Consider the following 19,929-nt stretch of genomic DNA (forward strand, 5'->3'; position numbering starts at 1 on the left):
ATGACATGTGTAAACAAAATGGAAAAACAGGGTTGAGTATGCGCGAGTGACAAAACAGAGCTGAGGGTGCGATTTTGCTAAAAAACCTAAACATGAGACAGCGAGAATACGAAAAAAATAGCGAAACGAAGGATGAGCGCCAAAAATTAACACGGCTAGAACGAAAAAGCGACATGTGAAGTGTGCCTCTAAAAACCGGGTAAAATCAGATAAAACCAGACAGGAAGGTGATTTCTTTTTGAGATAATGAAATAGAAGGGGTGCTAATGCAACCTTCCTTAAGCCCTGAGATGTGGGCTGCTTCAATGATTTCGCGCGTTATTTGGTTTTTATGTTTTTTCAAGACAGTTGCCTTCTTAGTCACATACCCGGCAATGTGCGGGCAAGTTCCTCAATGGCGCCCCAGTTAAGTCGTTCTTGTGTTCCATTAACCTTTCATTTAAACATCTTCCTGTTCGGCCTATGCAAGCCTTACCGCAAGTTAAAGGGATGGAATACACGGCGCCCTCCACACAAGGCTCAAAAGGGTCTGCGTGCCGGGTTGTACAGCTACTGTTCTTTTTCTTTTTGTTCACTTTGTTGCACAGGCTGGACAAACGCAGTGGGGCTGAAAAGACAACGTCTACACCTGCTTTTTTACCAATTTTTGTAAGATTGTGAGATATTTGGTGCAGATACAGCAGGTGTAGACGTTGTCTTTTCAGCCTCACTGCGCTTGTCCAGCCTGTGCAACAAAGTGAACAAAAAGAAAAAGAACAGTAGCTGTACAACCCGGCACGGAGACCCTTTTGTGCCTTGTGTGGAGGGCGCCGTGTATTCCATCCCTTTAACTTGCGGTAAGGCTTGCATAGGCCAAACAGGAAGATGTTTAAATGAAAGGTTAATGGAACACAAGAACGACTTAACTGGGGCGCCATTGAGGAACTTGCCCGCACATTGCCGGGTATGTGACTAAGAAGGCAACTGTCTTGAAAAAACATAAAAACCAAATAACGCGCGAAATCATTGAAGCAGCCCACATCTCAGGGCTTAAGGAAGGTTGCGTTAGCACCCCTTCTATTTCATTATCTCAAAAAGAAATCACCTTCCTGTCTGGTTTTATCTGATTTTACCTGGTTTTTAGAGGCGCACTTCACATGTCGCTTTTTCGTTCTAGCCGTGTTAATTTTTGGCGCTCATCCTTCGTTTCGCTATTTTTATCGTATTCTCGCTGCCTCATGTTTAGGTTTTTTAGCAAAATCGCACCCTCAGCTCTGTTTTGTCACTCGCGCATACTCAACCCTGTTTTTCCATTTTGTTTACAAATGTCATTCATGCTTTATATCTTTGATCTCATTGTAGAGAGTGATTCCTGTTATCTTTTGATGCCCTGTAAATCGTGTGGGTCCCAGTTTGTTCGCGTGGCTTGACCACTCCCTCTGGTGGGCTTTTCTTGGTGTGTGTATATAAGTGCGGGTTCAGTTTTCGTTCAAATAAAAGTTCGAAGTTCAGCGCTCTGTACTATCTTCTTCTTCTTCTTCCTCTTTTTGTGTTCGCGCTGCTGATACATATAGATCGCAACCAACTAGCCCGGCAGATGGTATTTTTCTAACCCTGTTCCCTTTTTTTTAATTGAAATAATCGATTGTTCTTCCTCCATGCTTTCCGTGAAATAAAAGGCGAAAGCTTATTATCTTCATAACCTTTACACATTCTACAGATTTTGTTCGACGGCTGCACATATCATATAGCCCAGAGAATGTCGTCTGATTGGTTTGTTCATGCATCCTTACATTCGACAGTGTGGAATGTTCACAGTGATCTTTTCGTTATCTTCGAGGTGAAATAGTTCATATTTACTGAATACAGGGTGTTATGAATCGTTTGGGCTTCTTACGACGTTCCCGCTTTTTTTCTTTAGTACAATATACTGATTCTTCCTTTAACGCTAAATTTTGCTTTATATGCAGTGTTTTTTATCTTGAGACCTGCAATTGCCTCAAAAGAATATATCCATATAGTTGAATGCTTATCATCTTCATACTTTTTATGAATCGTGATTGTATAGAATGCTGTTTTCGCTTTATTTTTCTTGTTAAATGTATATGTCCGCTTTATTGTGTAAGTGCAACTGCCTGCTTGTGGTGCAAGGTTTTGCTCGGACAAGGGCCTAGTCCGTTGATCAGTGTTGTCGCCTTTTGACTCTGCCCGATGACAGTACTTTTGTGATGTTTAAAGCAGACTGAAAAAAACAAGAAGCCAATAAAGCTTTACTTCAACAATGCTGATTCTTGGGCTAGTTGGTAATGTTCACTCATAATGGCAAAGACTTTAGCGCAAAAAAAACGAGGACGTGAGAGGAAGACGGGACAGCGCTAACTTTCAACTGGCGTTTATTGAAATACAGAGGCATATATGTAGCGAAGCAAGCATGGAAATACACAAAGGATACAAAAGATCACACTCTACGCATGCGCCCACCACTGCAGTCTAGGAAAGCGATTTTCTTGTCAGAAAGATTAACAGAAGGCATGCTAACACAGTCCGCTCCCCTTTTCTTAATCAACCGGGCTTCGATTATTTCACGTGTGCAGCGGTCTATACTTTTCGCCTCTACTGTGCATGCGCCGAACATGGGCGCGCATGTTTTGCTAGGACAGTGATGACAATGTCGTCATCATGACATCATGGCATCAGTAGCATCTAAGGCGAAAACGCGTGCTTTTCATGCGTGCCCGAGCAGAGTTTATCAATCGAGGCTAAGAATTTTGTAAGCGTCAAGACACCAGCTAGAACAATTCGACAGATACACTTAGGAATGCTTACGTGTGTAATTGCAAAAGCTTTAGTTTACCTGGCTGCACTGACACCCACCCACCTACACACACATACACACGTGTGTGCATGACACCACCTGGAACGCCGCACGAAGAACGGCTGCATCACATTTTTCATATCGAAATTGGTTTTTGAGGAAAGGAAATGGCGCATTAACTAACTGTCTTAATTCTCGGTGGACACCATAGCAGCGCCTTTTCAGAGAAGAGGTACAGAGCTTGGGAAGGCGTACACTTGAAGGTGCCCATCTCATCAGTTAGAATCCCTATTTCAAGCTAGCCTCGAACTCGACTATCACATGTTAGTGTGATCCGAAGAGAAATTGTACGGCGCCAGTGAGAACACTGTACCACAAACCATCGCGTCATAATTTTGGTACAGATGTACCCAACGTGAGGTTATTACCAAGGTAGAGGAAATAATGGCTTGAACCAGTAGGCAGGACGGTGCACTTTTCTTTTATTTCTTCCTATGAGCAGTAACAGCAGCAGCAGCAGCAGCAGCATTGATACCTGATACCTGATTTAATATCTGCTGCGGGTCCTTGGACCCGAGATATTAAAATTATTTTTGGAATATGACGGAGTGCTCGGCTTCAAGCACTCTGGCACGGGTGGGCGCGGTATTGCACTGCCTCCGGCATCAGCCCGGGGCATAATAGCGCGCGCTTTTTCTTTCTGTTTTGCTTTCCTATCCTTTAACCCTCATACTTTCAGCACGCGGCATCGAGCCTGGCTCGGCTTGGGCCAGTGGGCAGGCCCGTGCACTTTCCTTTTCTTTCTTCCTATCAGCAATAGAAGTACAGCAGCAGCATTGTTTATCTATAAGTAGGTGGAGCACGATTTAGGCGGCCGTGGAAACAAATTTGTACAGACGTTTTAGTATTCAGGGACATTAGCCACGTGGTGGTAGTGGTTTTATTAAAAATAATAATAAAAAGGAAGGAAAAGATTTTTGCTAGCCCCGGCATCTGCCATCAATACTGAAGCACCTGAGCTGGGGCAGCGGAAATAAAGGACAGCAGGCAGAATGGAGAAATGAAATGAAAGAGGTGAGGGGACAGGAATAGAGGATAGGGGGAGAAGTAATATGTACAAACTATTTACACAATAAGTAATGTGTCCAGGTTGTGCGCGTAATTAGTTCATTTTAGAGGAAATAAATCACACACGCGCACAGCACTGTGTAGGTTACAACTGGAGTGGGGCGTCCAGTTAATAATCGTTCAAGGTAGAACTCGCGGAGCGTTCGGTCACGTAGTTAACCATTGCTGTATACCGTCCAACCCACTTTGGACGACAGAAGCGATGTAGGCGTTAGTTATAGGGCGGTAGAGAGTGCAGTCATCCCCGTAAATCTAGATGCTATATGTTAGTGCGGAAAGCAGGTCGTTAATATGGAGGGCGTTTAAGTTAAGACTTGAGACCATTTTTAGAGATTGCTTTTTGAGTTATGAAAGCACTCTTTCCGACATTGCATTGGTATTCAATTTCAATGTGCCGTTTAGGAACCGCAATACGGATAAACAATTCGCGAGGCTTGTTTTTGCTTTTACGATGTCATAAAATGTTAAGTAGTTATGTTTGTCTATACTTAAACTCCTGTTTGAAAGCCGAAGGAGACATTAATAACGCGACAATTTTTCGCGATTTCCGATCGTTTGTATATGCTCTTTGAGCAAAAATTTTGCTGTTTCCTCGACGCTGATATTTGTGATATAGAAACCTGTTTGCCTTTCTTTGAATAGTTGTCCGGTAATCTGGTCGGTAGCAGAAGGAAATCAGCAACAGTGGGTGTACTCTACAGCTGAGCAATCTACAGAAATGTAAGACAGAACGTGTTGGTGGCTAGTTGCTTCATTACCGGAATTGTTTGTTAGAGCAGAAAGACAGTCGAGTGTTGTCGATCTGCGCTAAAAAAATACACTAAATCTAATAGAGTTGGTGGCAGGTGTAGCCGGTTTAACGCCACGCTTAAGCTTCAAAAAAAAAATTTTAAGAGATGCGAATGCCTACGTATTTTGTACGAAACATGGCTATTCCTTTTGAAGTCAAACGAGAATAGCATCCCATAGTAGATTTCTTTGTCCCCGCCTGCTATCTTCTAATGTCCATTTCAATGCACGTGAATCGCAGATACCTTCTTGCCAATAGCTGGGATGGTCAATTATTAAAATTGAAATGAATTTTAGCAGCGGTAGTACTAGAGTTACATTACTGAATCCTTTCATATATAACGTACAGTAGCAGTAGACAACTGAAATTGGGCGCTAAATTGTTTACAATATTTAGGCATCTAAACCTCTTTCTCTTAAACAACTCGCAACCTAATCCTGATGTTAACAGCAAGGAAAGGCACATTAAAGGACAACAACGCCGTTTCTTCTGTTATGGGGGATTTTACTGAAACTTTCACGGTAAGCTGTACGTAGTTTTCTGGACTTTTTTGTGAAATTCCGCAGTCTGCTGGCGTTTTGTTGACGCGCCAAATATTTTAGAAATTTTCCAATTTCTGCCTCTATCAGAGAGATTTCTGCGCACAACCTAGAGTGTCCGACGTCACTGGATTAATGGCGTCGATATTTGTTTTGCGTTCGCTCTAGACAAAATTTTTTGCCTCCTTTTGGTCATTGACCCACCGCGGTGGCTCACTGGCTAAGGCGATTATCTGCTGAGATGGAGTACCTGATTCCGAACCCGACCGCGCCGGCTGCGTTTCGATTGGCACCCGTGTCGCTGTGCGGTGTGAGTGCAAGTTAAAGATCGCCAGGTGGTCGTAATTATTCCGGAGACCTCCGCTACGCCGCCTCTCTCTTGTTCCACTCCCTCCTTTATCCCTTTCCTTACGGCGTGGTTCGGGTGTCCACCGAAGTCTGAGAGGCAGCTACTGCGTCATTTCCTATCTTCAAAAACCAATTTTCATTTTCTTTTGGTCATTGCAGACAAAAGATGACCCAAGCTGCCACTTACAGCTGTCAGTTGAGTCAATGAACCCATAAACGATAGGTTTTCTGACAATATCTGTGAGCTCATTTTTTGGCCTCTAGAGACATCTTTTGATCGAAACCCAATTTAGGTTCTCGTGGTTTCTTCTCTTTAAAATAGTTTAGATTGGGTTCTTGAAAAACTGTTTTTTGTATCACAGAGAAGAGACTGTATGGAATGTGATGGGATTACCTATTTAAAACGTAAAAAAAAACATAGAGTTTCCTTGTAAAATTTGAGAAAGGAAAGTATAATTAGAACCCTGAAAAAAACTTTTTAGGTTTTTTCTATCATTTGAATGCATTCAGTGAAAATAAGGATTAATTACTGAAACGTCGTTTTGTGTGCTTACAAGTCTAGTTAGAATTGCTCAGCCTAATTACGCCTTTCTGCACTAATTTAGACGCTCTGTACAAGCCACTTCTGAAAAAACCGCAAAGAATGTGCAAAAAGTAAAACAGGCACAAATCAGTTGCACAATTTCTGTGGGCAAATTTTTATGATTTTTTTTTCTACAGCTTTTGTCCATGATTTGTGCCAAGTATTATTGACGTAGATTTTATTGTGCCAATGATGAAGGCTAGTTTGTGTTACAGCTTCTAGAGTGTCCCCACCGTAGGCCTTAACTGCCAATCCCAACACGATATGACGACCTTCGCGAGGGAATCAATAGGAATTGTGTTTTCTTCACGATATCAATCTTCGTTCTTGAAGCAGTCGTCTGAGAACATATGGTCGGTACGATTTGCTGTTCTGATCCCGGCTTGGGAGGTGAGCTTGTAGTAAGTGTGAGACGTTCGTAGTGCTGAATATTATGTGCTTCTCACGTGAGAATTGCGGTCATACCCAGTGAAATGCTTTTGACGCCTCAGAAAAAACGACAAATTGCCAGCGACTCGCAATATTTAACGCGAGCTCACGTGTTGTTCCAATTAAGTACGAGGTTTTTGCAAACGCTCTGCAGAATTAATGTTGAATACTGGTGATGTAATCGTTCTCTTTCATACAAATCGCTGTGTGTGTTCGGGAATAACGTGCTCAAAATTTTTACAAGCTTTAAATGTTTTCAAATGGGGCTGTTACAGTAAATATATTAGTCATTTTCTCCAAGTTGTACGCAAGTATTGCGCGAATATTTATCATAGTTGTGTCAAATTCTTGCCTTTATTCGTAAAGCATATCTTTTTGTATAATGGCTAGGTATAATGTAAAGACTCCTAGCATTCCTAAAGTTATTCGCAAACAGTAAGAATAATTTTCCAGAATCCGTTCTCGTTCTGTCGTTGATTCTGTGACTAATAAAAACTTCGAAGTCGAGTCGGCTTCGAAACGTTGGGTTAAATTTAAAATTTTTGGTTGGAGATGTGCAGTTTTAGTAAGTCTTCAAACCCAACCAGACAGGCAAATCTGTCAAAATGTTTAGTTTTCATTCTGTGACTAAGAGGCTGTGGTCGACATCTCGCCATTATCAGCGGTGACGGCAATATGAAAGTAATTTTTTTAATTTTCCGCCTCGTGAAAAGTATTCGTCGGCTAAAAAAATGCTGTTCTTGCATCTCGTCACTTCAAAATGTTCTTAGATTATGTTTTAATAAAACTGTTTACAAAGACATTGCTGTTTTCCTTTAGCTCGCACAATGGCCACCTTCCGCCTGCGCAAACGGTCACAAGAGTAAATCATTGTGTCCTGGCAATGAAGGTTCGTTTCAAAATTTCCTTAGGTTAGAAAGCTTGAGGTTTACCGGTATGATCTGTCAAAATTTATACGGGCCAACACTGTGCATTTAGACAGTACGAGATACTCATGAACTTGAAGCTGTCAGTGGCCCCAGCATTTCCTCGACTTCCTTACCTATTTATCAGTTTTCAGCTGACTTTTCAAAACATTCTCTGTTTCCCTGTGATAAGAAAAGCCTTCAGTGAATTCATTCAATGTTCAAACAAATGAACGTAAGCTGTGGAATATTTTTACCTTTAGGGATGACACTTGACGGCCGGAAAACAATCGGGTTTAGTTTATAATGAAAAGCCACATCAATCAGTGCTTCCGCAGAGCCATTAGCACAATTTCCGCTTTTAATAAACTGCCTTCAGAAGGCAGAAAGGTTCATATATTAGCTGATAAGAAACGTCTCGGACAATGGTGATGTGCCTATTGAGTTAAATGGCGATGTGGCGGAGTCGGCAAAACCAGAAGTTTACTTCGTAGCAATGACATTTTGTGGCGTCGAAATTAATCTCCTAGCATAGAGATCTAGGATCCTCCGAAACTTGTGTACCACTCGCCACCTCTACCACCTCCTCTGATTTTGTTAAAAGTGGTCGGTTAGCTTTCCTCTCTTTCGCCATAGACAACGCAACGGCGTCACTTGCTCGCATCCTCACTGGTATCGCACTGCTTCTTGTTCGCGGTGGGAGCTTGCGAGCCGCCTCAGCACGTCTTTCGTATAGAAGACCGCGCAGATGATGAGGTCTTGGCACACGCTATGAGCTTTGGTTTCGTGTCTCCCTCGTCCTCCTGCGAGTGGCCGAGCTGATTCGTGACACGACGGGACGACGGCGCCTTCCGTCTTCGCCGCCGCTGTGGCCTCGTCGGAGGGAGGGATGGAGGAAGACGAAGAGGAGTGGCCGGGAAGGAAGGAAGGAAGGAAGGAGGAAGATAGACAGCGGGCCACAGCGGGTTTCACAGCTCTCTCTCTCTCCCTCTCTTACATCACGCCGACAAGAACGAGAACACTTGCCTGCCATCAGCACCCGATGACATCGAATAAGGCCCGCACTGCGCGCGTTGACAAACGGCCGCCACAGGAATGGACCCTGATGCAGCGGTGTACGCCCATCCCATGCAGACAAACGGCGGCAGCGCGCTGTGCAGAGCCGGAGCAGACCTTGCTTTTGTGACAGCCATCGAAGGAAACTACGGCATGGCTTATTCGAACTTGGTGCCAATTATTCATTAACTATTCAGTGATTTGTGGGAAAATACGATCAGTTTCGAATAAATTTGTACGTGCGTTACTTATTGAATACAAGAAACGAATATGAGAATATACGAACCTCTATCCAAATGTTGGAATATACGCACACCCCTACTGAGTTAGGAAAAAAACTGAACTGCAAATAATAAATCAATAAAGCGATATCTGCTTGCTGCATCTATGTAATCCTGACTGATTTTTCCTTTTGAAGGAGCCTGACGGGCACCGAGGAACTGAGAGACTCCATGCTCCGCAACACGTGAGATGGTCATCCCTATTTTTTTTTAGATGGACTTTCATTACTGCAATTGCTGTCATTTAAAGAGAAAACGCAAATTACGGGAGTTATAGTGCATGCCTGCAAAGATTAGTCTTGCAAAATATGAATTGATCTAGTATATGTCGTCACGGCTTAACAATACAATGTGAATCGCAACAACGGTGAGAGGCATGTTGGAGATGGTTATGCCGTACTCAAAAGCAGAGCTGGAAGGAGATCATCATTAAATATTTCATAAGTTCCGTTACCTTTTTACAGTCGGCCAGAATGTTTTGATACGTCTCTTTGACGATTGAAACAAAAACCTGTAAACAAACTCACATTCACAATTCCTATATTAAGAACATTATTTTTCTGATTTCTTTGTACATTTCAGATTCACTGAAGAAGACGACAAAGCTTACAGAGCACTTCAAGAATTGTAGGTGCAAACAGTTGCTGGAAGTAATCTTTCTCCGGCTTAGTACAAATGTATTCATACTGTTGCAATAATTTCCTTCACTTGAGTGTATTTCAGAAATTGTGACAATTGTAATTTTCTTTGTGGAGACTACTACTTGGCGCTCAAACTAGTATGGGCTGAAAGAGCAGGAAGTGGCTGGTATTCAATGCGAAATCAGTTTGCATTGAAGAAACACCGCAGAAAAAAGGTACCGAGCGACTCTAAAGGATATAATGGACCAGGAAAGACTCGTACAAAAAGATTTAGTAAATTTCAAAAATCACAAATTATGACAACTACAGCATACTTATAATTCACTTACCATGTGCAAAGGGATAATAAGATAAATTATTTTAAAGATGACAGGTATACCAAACCTTCAACGTCTACAAACTCAAGTCATGTTACGCACTATAGAGGTACAAATAATTTCGATAATTTTAAAGACCATGCAACAAGGAGCACTTCTCTATGGTGTTAGGTAAAGGTAACCGTTCAATGCGCGAGGAACATTGCTCCGGATTCGCCCTACTATTTGTTTTTATGAAATTTACTCTGATAAACCCGTACTGTGCCTCTAGTTATGTATATTTCGAAATAAGTAAGTTTTGTTAGCTTCAAAAATTTTTACGGCAGAATCTGACAATGCTGTTAATTAAGCAATTTTGTCACTTAAACAATACGATTCTCCCCAAAAATGAAGTAATACTGTATCGCGCCTCGATATATTTTTTCTTTAATAAAGCGGTGACCACTATTATAATGCAACAAGCCGAGACGTTCCACATTAATTGATTTATTTAAGATTATTCTCAATGCCGAGTGGAAATATTACAGGTTACAAAATAAAACAAGTACAGTGGGACCCATAGTGAAAGCCAGAGCCAAACGGGATGAAACACAGGCGCTGATCTGTGGTGGTGCCACACAGAAGCAAACAATGATTTAGCCGCGGTTGAGCACTGCTAAAATAAGCTGAAGTCTCAGACTAGCTTTATTTAGTACTGTCTATGGGGGCTACATTATTGTCAGTATTGTACTGTAAAGCTTTATATTGCAATAATAAACATGACGTGTACTTTGAAAGACCTTAATTATTAATGTTGTTCTCATTTCTTTTTTCCTCTAAAGATAACTTCTTTGCTTCGCGGAACAGGAACATACAGAATAACGAGATTTTTCTCCAGTCAGCAATGGTAGGAACTTGCTCGTGGAGATATCTGCCTTGTTGTTCATGAACTATTATATAATCAGCCGGTACACTACTGTGTGAAGCAAAATGGTGGTTTGAGCTAGTTGGTACATATTCACAATTTCACCAGCGCTGCGACTAGGAACAAGAACAGAGAAGGAGCGCTTGTCCTTGTCTTCCTTCTCTGTTCTTGTTCCTAGTCGCAGCGCTGGTGAAATTGTGACTACTGTGTGAAAGCATACCGGAAGGTAGATGTGTCTCAAAGCGAAATGTTACGTTTTTTTTAACGCGTCCACAAACGCAGACGTAGAACACAATTACTCACATAAAACTGCGTGAAAAAGGCAACGAAATACGCAATCGGCAGCTCCCGCGGTGGCTCAGTGGTTACTGCGCTCGGCTACTGATCTGGAGTTCCCGGGTTCGAACGCGACCGCGGCGGCTGCGTTTTTATGGAGGAAAAACGCTAAGGTGCCCGTGTGCTGTGCGATGTCAGTGTACGTTAAAGATCCCCAGGTGGTCGAAATTATTCCGGAGCCCTCCACTACGGCACCTCTTCCTTCCTTTCTTCTTTCATTCCCTCCTTTATTCCTTCCCTTACGGCGCGGTTCAGGTGTCCACCGATATATGAGAGAGATACTGCGCCATTTCCTTTCCCCAAAAACCAATTATTATTATTAGCCACCGAGATAGTATTGCCTGCGGCCATTGGCTGTGTGCTCAAGTTAAACCAGAAAAATGTTCTCGGGAGCCTTCTCAAACGTCACTTGAAATCTTAAAATAACGAATTTTCACGACCACATTCGGAGTGAATAGCCCAGAAGAAAGCAGGGACACGAAAATCATGAGGAATAAAAGTTAAGAGTGATGCCTCAGAAATTAGGAAAGCCCACTGGGCGCATTTAGAGAGCTTACCACGACTCGAAAAAAATAAGGCCTTTCGCCGGCCTTGGCAGGCAAGGATAACTACTCAAAAGCCTGTAATAGCGCAGCTCCGCTCCAACATAGGTAGCCCACAAAAATGGTTGACGTCAAGCTATTAGACGCCAACCTGTAACGACCATAATCTTGAAGTTTCGCTGGTGGACATGTCCAACACGTCTTCAATTGAACGTCAACCTTAAGTGAAGGACAAGCGAAGACAACTGCATTCCGTTTCATCATATAAATACTAAGCCCTGTTCATTAGCTCAGCACAAAGATGGAAAGCGCAAATTAAAAATATTGCCCGCAATAGCTTATTTCCGTCGTTCTTTCAGTGAAGCCTCATCCTTATTAAAGTCACATCTTTATAACGCTCTTGTTCGTACTTCAAATATGCTGCCTTCATCTGGGACCCATAACAATCATTCTACATTTCCGCACTCGCGTAGAACAAAAGTGCTCGTTTATCTTTTAAATATTAACGTCGTTGCAAGTATAATTTTATTTTCATTTCCTTAATGGCTCCATTAGTGAGGTATTATATATGGGATAGAAACAATTGGGAAAATATTTTCACGACAGTACATAATTTCTTTTCGTTCTCAATTAACTTCGATGACCAGGTGATGATGGCAGTGTCGATTGGAAGGCCATTCCAGTCTGCAGCTGTATTGGGTCAATGAAAGAAAATTGATCGCTCCCAGCTTTTCATTGCGAGCAAAACTTTCCCGTCTCTGTTCTGTTTTTGTTCCACCATCACCGTTCTTTACAGAGTAAATTAATCATCGCGCCTAACTATAACTCACGACTTGTTAATCATGCCCACATGGTTGGTTCTACGGACTGTCGCACAAACACCTGCTTGTATTGCTTTATCCCTTATACCTTCATTGATTGAAACCACTTTTCTGCAGATGTATGTCTCTTGCACCTTTCACTACACCCGCTCTCTTAAGCTGTCGTTCAATTAATTCGGTTTTTATAACGACTTCAAAAAAGTTCCTTTTACTTGTTTTTTTTATATGTTGTTTTAACTTTTTGCATTTTAATTGATTGAAACCTGTGATTTTTTTCGTATGCTTTTAATCTAATGCATTTTCTTTACCACGTTTCCGGTATTACTTTCTTTTAACCAGTTCTCTGGTTTAAAAGCAGGCCGCTTGAGAGTACGATAAAGGAATAGATCAGTGCACTTGTTGAAACACTGACTTGCGTGAGATGCCTTTCCGTTCGGCCGCATGTTTATTTATTGCAATAACTTTATACAATGTAACCTTGAATTCGGCCGTTATTGGGCAAGACACTCTTCGGCAACAAGGGGCGGTGATACTTGGTCGCATTCATTAAAGCCTTTTTTGAGCTAGTATGTAAGCTAAGCCTATATTTACAGACGCAAAATTGCTTGACTCAAGATCTGACACATGGAAATAAATCACGCTTCGTATACAACGCTTAATTAAGACACACAATGATAAACATTCCTCGGCAAAGTCTAAACGTAGAGTTCTGGCATTACCATTAGTAATTTATGACCAACAAGTTCGGTGGGCTAGCGATCGTAGGCTGTATCTAGGAGAAACACTCAACTTCTCATTAAACACATTAATAGGTGGCTTGAAATTGTCATTTTAGTAGCATGCCTGAATAAAAAATGCCTACACAAATTTATTAAGATAGAAAAGAGAATTTCTCATTGCGCCCACTTCACGCGGTACTCGAAACCAGGATGCGTGGATTTGTGCCAACATGCTTGGCTCACGTAGTTGGAATTTTCTGAGAAAAACAGATTTTGTGCTAACATTACATGGCTTTTGAAACCGATTCCATTCTACTGTGGTGCTTTCCTTGCTACCTCCTTCTTTGTACCGACGTCATGTCCTGCGTTCGGTTTTCCTCATGGCCTTAAGCCCTGTGATAGCGGGAAAATGGCGTCAAAATTCAGTGCAATCGGTTTCGGAATGGCTATAAGGTATCGGCGCTACAGTTAAGTCGCAGTCTTACATGTTAAAGCATACTGCTTCCCGTACGAAGTATACACTTCCGTGAGGATCCTAGATATGGCCGTAAGTATAAATACATACGCCACAACGCAAACTTTCCTTGGCGAAACTGGAGGTTGTAGGATTGTTAAGCAGTGAAACGCCTTTGGAGCCTAGTGTTGCCAAACTTTGGATTGGTTTCTTTTATTTCAGGCCAAACGCACTGCAGCGCGAACACGAAAAGAGGGGCGATATTCACGAAGGCACTCTGCTCGCCATTGACGAGAACATGTCCCGTATGAGCGAGGACCACGACGCCAGAATGGAGCGGATGGAAAGGACTGAGGAGACGCTGGCCCGTGCCCACAAAGAGATGCTAGAGCAGATAGAAGGGGAACGGAGGAGACGATACGAACAGCTTGAGAAGGAACGCGTTGAATATGAGCAGAGGCAGAGAGAGAGGAGCCACCAGCGGTCCACGTTGAACAGCGTCTTTCAAGGGTAAGAATTTGTCGTTTTTATTGGCATTTTCGCAACCTCATGTCTAGCGATGACAACTTAAGCCCAGCAGTGTTGTGTTCGAGGCAGGAGAAACTAGCTGCAAACCCTTTACTATTAAGCTTAGTTTGTTAATGCTTGTTATAAGCACAAGCCTTAGCGGTATTTTCTTCACACACACACACACACACACACACACACACACACACACACACACACACACACACACACACACACACACACACACACACACACACACACACACACACACACACACACACACACACACACACACACACACACACACACACACACACACACACACACGCACGCACACACACACACGCACACACACACACACACACACACACACACACACACACACACACACACACACACACACACACACACACACACACACACACACACACACACACACACACACACACACACACACACACACACACACACACACACACATTTAAGAGAAGTGGGCCGTTCTACAAAGACACTTTTATTTATCAACGTTTCGACCGCGGTGCGGTCTTCTTCAGGCTCGCGTCAGATGGACGTTTTAGGTTTGTGAGCTCAAGAGGAGGGAGAAAGGAGTGTAACACGCAAATAGTAACAACAGTTCAAAAAACCGAAAAAAGTTAAAGATGGGGGTGCGGGGAGCAGACAGGGACAATATTGGGGGAGGAAGCAAAAAAATAGAAATAAAAGAAAAAAAAGGGGGTAAACTAGTATAGTAAGGAAGGGTGGGGTACAAAAGGAGATGGCGAAAGGAGAGAAAGGGAGAGGAAGACGGTGCGGGGACATGGGCAGCACGGCAACCACAGGCGTACGAAAGCAAAACGTGCAAACAAAACACACAAACAAAATGCTCAAACACAAAGGGCGCCGCTGCAGATGCGTGGCCAAAGAGGAGCCGCTGCGCAAATGACACTGGCAGTGACGAACAGGCCAAACCAGGCGCCTTTTGGGGGTCTCACTAATTTCCGCTGAGCCGAGGGCTAGAACGTTAAGGAAGGAGTGGGCTACGTTAACGAGCACATGTGTAAGAACTTACTCGCGGGGTCTGGGTTTCACTGAACGGTGCACCGCTCTCCCTGGGCGGGTCGTTGAACCGACCTCGCCGGGAATACTTGTTTGTAGGGGAGGAGGGCTGGGCTAGCTGTGTGCAAAGATTTCAAATTGTCGGAAAATGTAAGGAAAGAACGTCAAAAGCTTATCAATGCTGCACGAGGCCGGATAGTGTAAGAAAGGAGGAATATGATTGCCTGGGATATACACTAGGAGTTATAAAATGTATATCTTAGTTAGCCAATTAACGAGAAGTGAAGTATTCTTTTGTTTGGAGGTCGTGAATAAAAGAAAGGGTACCAGGTTTCTCGTTAAGACCTTCTTGAATATTATTAAAAATTGTGGATAAAACAGGATTCACGCTGTTCACGTTCTCGCCTGTTTTTGAAGCCCCTTGAATAATTGTTACTTTTAGTTGGTCAAATGGGTGTCCATCTGCGTTTACATGCTTGGATAGGGGAAGGTTTGGGAGAGACTTGGCGTGTGCGCGGTGACTGTTAAATCAAATGCGGAATGCAGTGTTTGTTTGTCCTATGTATTGCTGGTTACACACAGTGCATTCAAGAAGGTAAATAATGTTTGATGAGTCGCAGTCAAAGTTACCGTTGATTGAATGCTGGAAAACTGACCTCGTACTAGTTGCGGAACACGTAGTCTGCATGTGCTTGCAAACTTTGCAGCGACCCTTGCCACAGGGCTGGCATCCATATTTTGGGGTTTTGTGTTCCGTGGAGTGGACTAGATGGTTCTGAATGTTTTTGGCACGCCTGTAAATCACGCGGGGTGCGCATGTAAATATTTTCGATAGTCGACTTTGCTGGAGAATGTTTAAGTGCTTATTAAGAGTTCTGTTTATGTTCGGTGCGTTACTGTTAAATGTGATGATAAGGTTTGTAGTGTAATCATTTCGGTTATCTATTTGGTGCCCCGGGAGTATTTGACTACGGTTAAGATTTGAAGCTCTGCTTAAGGCGTCATCAATAAGAGAACGTGGAAAGCGCTGTGTTAAGAGCACGTTGCGCATGTGTTCGGAGTTTTCATGAAAGTCTAGGTCGTTAGAGCAGATTCTTCGAAAACGATGGGCCTGCGAATAAGGGATGCTGGTTTTGCAGTGACGGGGATGGGCGCTTTGAAAATGTAGATATTTTTGTGAGCCGGTTGGTTTTCTATAAACGGTTGTACGAACTGACACCTTGTCCACCAGAATGTCAACATCACGAAAATTGATTTGACTGGCTGAGTAGGTGTGCGTAAACTTTATGTTTGGGTGCACGGAGTTGAAACTGTCAATGAAATGAATAAGTTGTTGTTCTGTGTTTGTCCATATTATAAAAATATCATCCAAATGGCGCTTGTAAAAGTACGGCTGAATTGGACAAGGAGAAAGAAATTTTGAGTCTATATGACGCATGAAGATATTGGCATAATTTGGGGCCATTCTTGTTCCCATAGCGGTGCCACTTACTTGCAGATAATATTGAAGATCAAATTCGAAGCTATTATATTCTAACACAATTTTGGCTTGTGTTCCTAACACGTTTGGGCTTGGAGATTCATGAGGTCTCCGCTGTTCATAACATTCTAAAAGGGCTGCAATGCCGTTGGCATGGGGAATGTTTGTGTATAAGGATGTTACATCCATGGTCACAAAAAAGGCTCTTTCTGGTAATGTTATATTGTCTATCTGGCGGAGAAAGTGGTTTGTATCTTTGATGTAGGATGGATGTGTGGCTGGAATGTGGCTAATTAGAGTGTCAATGTACTTTGATATTCGTTCTGTGAGAGTGCCGATTCCTGAAATTATTGGCCGTCCAGGAATACCGGCTTTATGTAATTTAGGGAGCATGTAGAAACGCCCAGGAGAAGGATGGGTAGCCGTGAGTGCCTTGCATAGTTTCGGGGAGATTTCATTGTGTTTTGTGAGGTCGAGGAGAATGCCAGAAATAGCTTTTGAGTGGTCGTCGGTGGGGTCGCCATGCAGTTGTTTATAAAAATGGTTGTCAGAAAGCTGTCGGATGCCTTCTGCTATATAGTCATCCCTGTTCAAGATAACAATGCCTCCGCCCTTATCAGCTGGCTTTATGACGATGTCGGTATGGTTGCTGAGCGCCTCGAGAGCAGTACGTTCTCTTTTAAGAAGATGGTCTGGTCCTAACCTGCGGTTCTCAAAATTTTCAATAATGTCATTTTGAACCGCCTTAATATAGATATCCAAGTGTTTTTCCCGCCCGATGTTGGGAGTCCAATTTTGGTTTGCTGGGTGGAAGTCCGAGTTTTGGTGGGGGTTTTCGGGCTTATCAAAGAAGTATTCTCTCAGGCGAAGTTTTCTGGCGAAGTCGTCAAGATCTTTCAGGAGTTGGAATTCATTGTATTTGCCTGTGCAGGGCAAAAAGTCAGCCCTCTAGATAGGACGGCTCACTCATACTCTGTGAGCGGTGTTAGAGATAGATTGGTGATGTTGTCTACGCTGTGATGGCATTGTTTTGAGAGTGTTTGCCCTTGGCTGACCTTTGACTGAGCGATATCGGGGTTGGGAGAATTTGATCCAACCGCACTTAGTACTTCTTTCATCCGGATATTCGATATGGGGAACTTTGTCCCGTGTAAATTTTCTAATTTTGATTATGCCAATTTCTGAAGTTTTTTTTTTGTTTAGAAACGTTCTAGTTCCTCGGCCTCCAGCGCGGAAACAAGAAGATTATTCCGAGCCCGACGCTCCTCTGTTCCCAGTATCACCGAAGCTTTCTCAGAGTGCCGAATTGTGATTTTGAGTAACTCTAGGGAAGCTGATTTTAATTTGTCGTTCCGTTTCTTTCTGTCTCCTTCTGATAGATTATTCATTGCTGGTATCAGCTTCACTTGTAGACCTTTCGGTACGATATTAGCCCGAAGGTACGTTTCTAAGGTTTTAACATGAAGGTCATGTCTAAGCCGCTTGTCAATTATTTTTCGTAATTTAAGAAAAGCTGAAGATTTGAAACAGGGCTGCCGGTGATATGAGAACAAGGGAGGCGGAGTACTCACGCGGCCTGTGTATCAGTCCCAGCGCACTCGCTGGGCGGAACCACAACGCTTCCGGAGGTCATATGATAAACCAGGGGTGCTGGGGATCAGTCCACAGTTATATGACGGGCTGCTGGTGATGGGTTGCGTTTCTGGTGCAGAATCCACGGCAGGTTTCCGCCTCGGTTGCATACTTCTCTTCGGGCTTGCCTCTCGACACGATGGCTTGTTTGATGTGCTCGCCTGGGCTGAGGTGCTTGCTGTAGGGGAATGTGCTGCTGCTGTGCCACTGGTGGTCTGGGGTGGCTGTTTTAGTGCTGCGCTGCAGTGCCCCCTAGATGTCCGGGAGGTGAGTGGTGGCCTGGTGGTGATGTCTGGACGGCTGGCTGCTGCTTGTCTGGTAGACATAGCATTTTGGCCTACGACTTGTGCAAATGTTCGAGGCTCTGGAGTACTCATCGAATTTTGTTGCTGCCGAGGCTGTGGATGTTGTGGCGCGTAGTCTCTCCATTGCCCCATTGTGATGTGGCGAATTCGGAGGAGTATGTTATATATATTCCAACACAGCAGCGAGACTCCACCGAAGCTGGGGTGCACGCCATCTGCAGACAGAACTGTGCTAGGGTGGAATATTTCGATTTGGTGGTCTACGAAGAAGGTGTTCAGCTCTCGTCGGCAGATGTCGACAAGAAGGGCATTAAAAGTCTGGGCCTTCTGATTGATCTTTATCACTTGAGGCCTGTTGGTTGAATTCCTTCGCAAATTTGGAGCCCGAGGAAGGACGAGCGTTGCAAAAATGTTAATAATATCCGGTCTTCCTATTCTGATTTGATGTATTAGTTGCACGTACCGGTCTGCGGCGGTGGCGGCATCCATGATTGCGACGTCGTTGCTTCCGACGTGAAGGACGATGTCCGACACACCTCGTGGTACCCAATCCAGGAGCTTGGGGATGTCTTCAATTTTGGCACCAGGTTGGCAGATAAATGCTGGGGTGTGCGGGATTGCAGGATCGAAGTGCTGATGCAAGTATTTCACTTGAGAGTCCCCGATGATGGCGGTAGTTGGGCTCTCGACGGGGAATTTCCAAAGGACGTGTCTTGATGAAGTGCGAGCAGGAGCCATTGTAGAGAATGTTACGAACGTAGGTTGCGTTGGCTCCGCAGAATAAAGATTTAAGAGAAGTGGGAACTTCTACAAAGACACTTTTATATATCAACGTTTCGACCGCGGTGCGGTCTTCTTCAGGACAGTAGTGGTCTCGCGTCAGATGGATGTTTTAAGTTTGTGAGCTCAAGAGGAGGGAGAAAGCAGTGTAACACGCAAATAGTAACAACAGTTCAAAAAAATTGAAAAAAATAAAGATGGGGGTGCGGGGAGCAGACAGGGACAATATTGGGGGAGGAAGCAAAAAAATAGAAATCAAAGAAAAAAGGGGGGAAAATAGTATAGTAAGGAAGGGTGGGGTACAAAAGGAGATGGCGAAACGAGAGAAAGGGAGAGGAAGGCGGTCCGGGGGACATGGGCAGCACGGCAACCACAGGCGTACGAAAGCAAAATGTGCAAACAAAACACACAAACAAAATGCTCAAACACAAAGGGCGCAGCTGCAGATGCGTGGCCAAAGAGGAGCCGCTGCGCAAATGACACTGGTAGTGACGAACAGGCCAAACCAGGCGCCTTTTGGGGGTCTCACTAATTTCCGGTGAGCCGAGGGCTAGAACGTTAAGGAAGGAGTGGGCTACGTTA

General features: G+C 43.5%; 1 protein-coding gene across 1 annotated transcript in view; it reads left to right on the plus strand.

The window, feature by feature from the left end:
* The window catches only part of LOC144134635 (uncharacterized), a 79,808-nt gene that overhangs the window by 14,146 nt on the left and 45,733 nt on the right, over positions 1–19,929 (plus strand). The window contains exons 4-6 of the mRNA XM_077667506.1: positions 8,991–9,038; positions 9,436–9,480; positions 13,810–14,097. Of these exons, the coding sequence (XP_077523632.1) occupies positions 8,991–9,038; positions 9,436–9,480; positions 13,810–14,097 (381 nt within the window). The remainder of the gene's footprint in view (positions 1–8,990; positions 9,039–9,435; positions 9,481–13,809; positions 14,098–19,929) is intronic.

This window comes from Amblyomma americanum, chromosome 5 (genome assembly GCF_052857255.1).
Source record: "Amblyomma americanum isolate KBUSLIRL-KWMA chromosome 5, ASM5285725v1, whole genome shotgun sequence".
Taxonomy (NCBI): Eukaryota; Metazoa; Arthropoda; class Arachnida; order Ixodida; family Ixodidae; genus Amblyomma; species Amblyomma americanum.